Source organism: Ceratina calcarata, unplaced genomic scaffold (assembly GCF_001652005.2).
Source record: "Ceratina calcarata isolate Rehan_Ccalc_2016 unplaced genomic scaffold, ASM165200v1 scaffold46.2, whole genome shotgun sequence".
Classification (NCBI taxonomy): domain Eukaryota; kingdom Metazoa; phylum Arthropoda; class Insecta; order Hymenoptera; family Apidae; genus Ceratina; species Ceratina calcarata.
The window spans coordinates 115,117-122,343 of NW_017170029.1; the positions used below are offsets into that span (position 1 = coordinate 115,117).

At 32.5% G+C, this 7,227-nt stretch overlaps 2 protein-coding genes across 3 annotated transcripts in view; both read right to left on the minus strand.

Annotated features, from left to right (window-relative positions):
• LOC108627339 (estrogen sulfotransferase-like) overlaps positions 1 to 905 on the minus strand; it is a 1,665-nt gene extending 760 nt beyond the window's left edge. Inside the window, exons 1-2 of the mRNA XM_026815538.1 lie at positions 592 to 905; positions 203 to 464 (exon numbers count right to left, since the gene is read on the minus strand). Of these exons, the coding sequence (XP_026671339.1) occupies positions 203 to 434 (232 nt within the window). The 5' untranslated portion in view covers positions 435 to 464; positions 592 to 905. The remainder of the gene's footprint in view (positions 1 to 202; positions 465 to 591) is intronic.
• Positions 906 to 991: 86 nt separating this feature from the next.
• Positions 992 to 7,227, minus strand: part of LOC108627355 (zinc finger protein 614) — an 11,696-nt gene continuing 5,460 nt past the window's right edge. For both annotated transcript variants that reach the window (XM_018028555.2, XM_018028554.2), the window contains 6 exons: positions 5,045 to 5,161; positions 3,702 to 4,973; positions 3,357 to 3,641; positions 3,060 to 3,290; positions 2,803 to 2,984; positions 992 to 2,716 (listed from right to left, as the gene is read on the minus strand). In XM_018028555.2, the coding sequence (XP_017884044.1) occupies positions 2,305 to 2,716; positions 2,803 to 2,984; positions 3,060 to 3,290; positions 3,357 to 3,641; positions 3,702 to 4,973; positions 5,045 to 5,161 (2,499 nt within the window). In that variant the 3' untranslated portion in view covers positions 992 to 2,304. The remainder of the gene's footprint in view (positions 2,717 to 2,802; positions 2,985 to 3,059; positions 3,291 to 3,356; positions 3,642 to 3,701; positions 4,974 to 5,044; positions 5,162 to 7,227) is intronic.

Sequence of the window (7,227 nt, forward strand, 5' to 3'; positions counted from 1 at the left end):
TAATAACAATCTCTAAAATTAAATATTAAAATTAAATTTGGCCTTCGTGTAAATTTCGATAATCGAAACGCTCGAATTTGTAGATCGATCGCGCACTGTGTGTTTAAGCGTCGCTCATGTCTTTTGCATAATGTGATTAAACTTTTTCATGTTTTATATAAAATTCGATACTAATTGACAAAAGTTGTATTGTATTCTTGTTAATAAAGTTCAAAAGTGTACTTACCCGATCTTGGATAAGACAAGACCCAAGTATCATCGGGCCTAGCTTTAAAATTATAATATCCTTCGCCTTCCTCCGTGTATTTGTACGGAAAACACCATTTCTTCGGACCTACGAGAACCCAGCCTGTTCTCTCACCCTTAAACAATTCCAGGTTCTTTTTTGTCGTTTCTTCGTCCAACAATTCAAACTTCGGTGGTGCAAGCTCCATCCTCGGATGTCTTTCTTCCAAAGTACGATGCTGTTAACAACATTTTACAGTTTGTACGTGCCTCTGCATTTCACTTTATCATTCATTGTTTAAATATCTATATGATCGTATGGCTTATTGGTCTCGAAATAGAAATATCTCGTATAAAATTGCTCACATTATCACTTTCTTCGTTTCTTTCTACTGAAGAAACTAAAAATTCATGTAATTCGATTGCAAAGACAAAAGAAACGTTGATAAGATGATATAATCTGTGAATATCTGATAATATATTCCGGATTCCTCTGAGCGAATTAAAACGTCACGTGTACTGAAACTATATATATGGATTATTACGCGACGGTGTACAACGTAAAACTGAAATAAATATCGCTCTTCCAACGAAGATAAACGAAAGAATCTAGCGGCAATCCAGGTTAACAGACTTTCACTCCACTAAGTCGTCCTCTTTTCTTTTCACTCTGTTGCGTTGATAAGAAGCCTGCCGAAGAGTCGATGTTAGTTTCGTGATTAATAAATTACTGTAAATTACCCAGGGGAATTAAATACTCGAGCGATTGGAATAGCAATTTCTTTATTTTTTTATATTGCAGTCGATTCAAGAAATGTTTTGTGTCCTTTTAATTAAAAAGTTTTAAATTGTAAAAAGACATTATCATAATATTAAAAGGAGATACGGGAGAAAGTTGACACCGCGTATTCTCCTACACGAACCAGTAAAACCAGATACAAAATTCTCCTTGCATCTTTTATGCTTCTTTATTACTTTCGTTAGGAACTTTCAAATTGACATATTCTTCTTATCAGTCTTATCTTCTTACTTAGGAATGAATGAAGCGTACGAGTGATCTGTTTCATACCAAAACATAAGTTCGTAAAAGATAAGAGGCTTACATCATAATATAATTCTCTTTGGTCGCGAGACATAGATTTCATCAAGGCTGCATTTAATTGATTTAAGTACAGACAGCGTTTCTGAAATCGTGATACAAAGAGATATTTTCTTTCATAAAACTGAGTCGAAAATATATATAAATTTTATATATATATATGATATTAAATATATATATATATGAGTCATCAGTCGAAGTATACCATCAATAAGATGGTATTAGTTTGATTTCTTCTTCATTAAGAGTTTTTATAAAGACTTTACTCTAGGAGAAAAACAGTAAATTCAATTATTCACTTCACTCAGTATAACAAATTCTTTCATACGCAGCATAATTTCTGTGTTTTGACATTCGGTGTAAAAACCTGTTAAGGACAAAATCTGTCTCGCTTGCTTAATCATAATAATATCGTCCAGGCGTGTGATCATTCTAAAGATCAATACAAAGATAAGTTGTCGAACATTGTAATTTATTACTAAAATATCATAACTGATATTAGTTAAACATGTAAGCTACTGTAGCGATTCATGGCGATCACGTGAACGAAGAAAATATTGTCAAACTGTACTTGACGACTGAAACTGAATTATCTCGGAAATTAAAAAACATTATTCTATTTTCGGGTCAGTTTTATGTGAACCCACTTGTAGGTTGTACCACGATATCACCTTGTATATAATTGTAATTATCACTCGTATAAATTGATTTTTGTACAGTATTCTATTTAAAAATATAGTCAATATCATCCGTTGTAAAATTATCTATAACTAGATCTTAAACTATCGAAATCGATTCGAAATCTTAATCTACTTAAAACGATATAAGAATGATAGTTTAAATATATAAAATGTAAACGCGTACTTCTATCTAATAATTTTCATTAATATTAAAATAATTAAAAATTATCTGATAGCTTCGTATTTGATTGAATTCTTTCATAATTAACTTCGATGACTGTACAGTCATCACAGAAATTATTAATAGCTTTCTGGGGCTAAAATATTCTCAAGTACGATCATATTTTCGTTATGCGGTATCAGTTCAGCGTTCTGCAGACTGGACTTCGCAACGGCGGCTTCGTTGCGAATATTGTCACCGTTCCACTTGTTATCCGATTTCTTTATACAAGAAATATTCAAGTCCAGTGTACAAAGATTTATCGCAGTCCCTTGTTCTGTTTTGACATTGTTTAACAAGTCATTGTCATTTTCACTTTTTAGTTTGGTGTTAGTGGTTGATTCAGAAGCATTATTGAACGATATAGTTCTGTCTCTTTTGAGTAAAAGATTCTTCAGTTCCGGATTCTTTTGGAAGGACTTACAACGCTTCGTATGTATTTTCATATTGTCATGTCGATTGAAAGGCTTATCGCATCCAGGGCAATGAAATCTGTAAATATCAGACTTAACTATAATTAACTGATATACAGGGACTTCCGTTAATATTCGGAAGAAACTACATACAAAAATATCTACCTAATTTTACTGTGAACAGCCATATGAGCAGCTAAATGAGATTGTTGTCCGAAATTCTTGCTACAAACTTTACATTCGTATTTTCTAATGCCTTCGTGCTTCAAGAGATGTTCTTTTAACACTTGGCTGTTCTTATACACGTTCGGGCAAATAGTACACTTATACTTCGCAGCAGCATGCACCTGTTGTAAAAGAATTATTTGTTTTTCATATTTTCCTAAGAAACTCGAATAAATTAGTTTTAAGACGTGACTAACGTTTTGGTGGTTGTTGAGCGCCTTTTTAGATTTGACGCATTTACCACAAACATTGCATACATAATCCTGCGCGTGGACATTTTTGTGATGACTTTCCAACGCTTCCGCGTTAGACAAATAAGCTGAACACAACTTACACATCACGAACTTACTTCTGTTATGTATCGACATATGACTGCGAAGTCTGCCTTTCGAATAAAATTGTTTGCTACAAATTTCGCAGCTAACATCCTGCAATAGATGAGATAACAATGATTAAGTATATTCAATTTGTTTTAAACAGTCAACGTGTCTTACCTTTACTGGTTTATGGATATTACTATGGTAACTTAATATTTGCCTATTTGAACACGTGTAATCGCAAACGTTACATTTATATGGACGGGCGCCTGTGTGACTATTTAGGTGCTCTTTTAAGAGAACACCAGTTACATATCGCTTCTCGCACAAATGGCACACGAACGGTTTAATCTTTAAGTGACTTTTGCGAATGTGGCAACGAACGTTAGTAACAGTGACAGTCGAAAATTTACACGCCTTGCACTGATACGGTTTCATTTGCAAATGTCCCCAAACGTGTACCTGGAAAATGTGTTACGCTAATTAGAGACTGAACTTTGAGAAAAAATTGCTAATACTTACTTGACACTTATCCATTCTAAGATAAAGATTGCCACAAATATTGCAGCGCATGCTTTTTTTATCGACTATCGTTATGTGCCTCTGCACTTCCTCCTCATTGATGACCGACATATTCACCGTATAATAAGTCTCGATAGTCTGCTTCTGTTCGTCGCTAATCAGTTCGGAGAGTTTGCCGAATTTATCTTTTCTCCTAATTTCGCTAGAACTACCTTGACTCGACTTCCGAGATAAAGAATCGTCGGTAAGACTTCCGTCCAAATCACTTTTAATACTTTGGTCTATTATTACCACAGAATCTTCCCGTGTTACTTCTGGATTTAGAATTTCGTTAGATCGCGAACACTTTATAACGGTGACACGATTCTGTTCTTTAAATACTTCTTTATTGTTACGATCAGAAGTTTCTGCTACGGGACTTGTAATTAAGTCGTGTTCCGACGCTAAATCAGTCTTATTGCTCTCAGGTCTCACTGTTTCCTCCGTTAATGGAGTAATCGTCTCTACTTTATTTTTATTCTTTTTTATTAAATTATTAATCTCTACGTCTCCTTTCTCTTGCTTTACGATAACCGATATCGCTTTACTTTTCGGAGATTTGTTTTTGGCATTACAGCTAATTTGATTCTCAGTGTTACTGCTATGAGATTCTATTAATTTATTAGTTAATATATTATTAATTCCATCTTTTTGTTTGGACGATGTATCCACAGCCGTTATCTGTTTTTTAGCTTCCACAACTTGCGGTTCGCATGAGATCACAGCATTGTTTGTCACACAATTCGATGTGTTTGTACAATAATTTTTACATGTCTCATTAAATTTATCACATAGGTCACTTTGGATTTGATTCTTAGAATTAGCCGCGGTGACAGCTTCTCTCATCTTCTCCAAATTACTTTTCCGACCCCTTTTGCGTCGTACAGGCACTTCCAGGTTTATATTAACATTTTCTGAAGACTTCGTATCCTTCAGAGATGTACGAACAATAATTTCTTGCGAAGTATCATCCACTTTTCTTTTCAACGACTTAGTAGTTTTTAAATTAACGTTTTTCTCATTATTAGTCGATAATGCTTCATTTGAGTTTTCATTATTCGGTTTCATTGTATCTTCGGTGTCAGCACAATTATTATCTGTTTGTAAACGAAGCCTTTTATTCTTACGAGAATACAAAACATTTGTATTTCGGTTCATTGGTGGGGCGGCATTTTCCTTATCTGATTCCAGCTCATCGTCCTCATTGATTCTTTTTTCTACTCCATTTTGACTCTAACAAAATAATTAGGAATTAGAATTATTGAAGTCATAGCTGCATGTTTGTAGGCGCAATATAAGCTTACAGCTTTAAGTAGATTTTGCTGGGTGAGATGGCATTGTTCGTAAAAATCGTCGAAAAATTCAAGCGTGGCACAACATCGCATACAAACTGTTTGTGGCAGCCCATCATTCTCTTTTATCTGAAACAAGAATAATTATTTCCATAACTGTTTATAAACAATCTATTTCTCTGAAAGCCTCAAAAGAAATTACTAATTCTTTTGCGACGCTATTAATGTTATATAACAAATATCAGAATTTCTGTTCGCGTACAATTACTACTCACTTGCTTATTTTATATATTAAAATGATAGAAAAATAAGCCAGTGAATAGAACTTTTGATGCGTGACAGAAATTGGGACATTTACCTTAATTAATGCAGGCTTTAAAACAAAAACACTTTTTACTGCAAGATTAAATACTGTAGGATTAGCATGAGAATAAAGTAAATATCAAATGATCAGAGGTCCCAAAAATATTGTAGCTTTATTGAAAAAAGTCGTGGAATCGTTAAACAAATGTAGGTTTTTCCTTCTTTATTGTCGAGAAATCAATATATATATAAAGTATCACTAATTGTTACTGACATACTAATTTCCTTACCAAAAATTATTACATACACAGGATACAATCGAAATGACAATACGTGGAGATATTTTTTTTTTAAATGAAAGAGAGACATGCAGAATAAGATAAATTTATTAGAAAATCAGTATACAGTCAATTATGTTGTCATTTCAGACGCATCCTGTCTGCACTTAATTTGCGAAGTACATATTATCTCCTAAATGAAAAACGCAAGAATGGTTTAACAAACGCCTCGTTATAAAATAAAAGAGTTATTGCTTATCACTTATACTATCTGAGGAAAGAGTGTAAATGTTAAGCATAATATCGTTCATACAATTTTATTAACAAGACGAATTGCAATCAACAGGCAATCTGCAGTCGTCATTCATAGATAATTCTTTGCACTCTTATTTTATATATTGGTTTATAAAAAAGTTTTTAACTAATATACAGAATTAAAGTAGAAATTGTACTACATACATTAAACATATTAACTAATTACTCACAAACGCTTGAATATTCAATATAATTCTTGAATTATATTAATTTTTGAGCACAAAGAATTACAGTAACTTTCTTCTTAACGAAGGTAAATGTTACATGCGATATATACTCGATGAATCATCGAATATATTTTTCATTCATCGTCAACGTCGCATAGTAGGAGAGTAGAATATGTATATTGAGTAATTCAAGGCACTTAGGTTACAGCTCTGTGTTTTTTTTTGTGAATCACATAGTTATGATCTTAATAGTACAATATCTAGATCATCAAACAAGATCTCTCGTTTATCGTGATCTTTTGTAAAGATTTTAGTTTCTTATTCGTTTTATATTCATCAACGTACATGTATAACTTTAGATGTAAAAATAGATTCGAAAATACAGTAAAATACAGTTCGAACATGTACGATTCAAAAGCTTTTCTCCTAAAAACAGCCATGTAAAAATACGTAGAAAATATTAGTTTCTTTTTGTTAAATACCCTTTTTAATAGAGGTCTTTGACTTTGGAAGCCCTGCCCATACTGTACTCACATTGTTTTTTCCTAAATTTATTTCTTAGGAAGCTAACTGTGCGATGAACAATTGTTTTTTGGCAATTTGTCCAATACTCTTTGGCTTCCTTTCTGATCTGTTTTGTAAAAAAAATTGTTTTGTCCTGTCATGTTCCATAATCTGTCTTTATTAAAGCTTTGGTAAATTTTAATTGATAATGTCCGAAAATATTTTCTAAACGAGTAAATGTAAAAGATTTGTATAGTCTCTTATATGCACAAGTCGTCCGTTATACACAAAAAATATGTAAACGTACCGGGAAAGAGCGACAAAAGAGGAAGTAACATGCTATCATTCATTGAACAACATACAGTGACCTTCATTAATATCCGGATACACTTTAAAAAATAATAACTTTTTTAATATTGGACAAATTAACTTCATCGTCCTTGGATATTTACTACCTAATGTGTAGTAAAAATTAAAGAAGAATTACTATTCGTCAGAATTTTTACGAGAAAAGGACTTTTAACTTTCTTATTAGGAACTCCAATAAAAATTTGAAACATCCCGTTTGTAGACTTACACGTAGACGTACAAATTTTTGTCAGATAGGAATAAAATAATTAAAAATTAT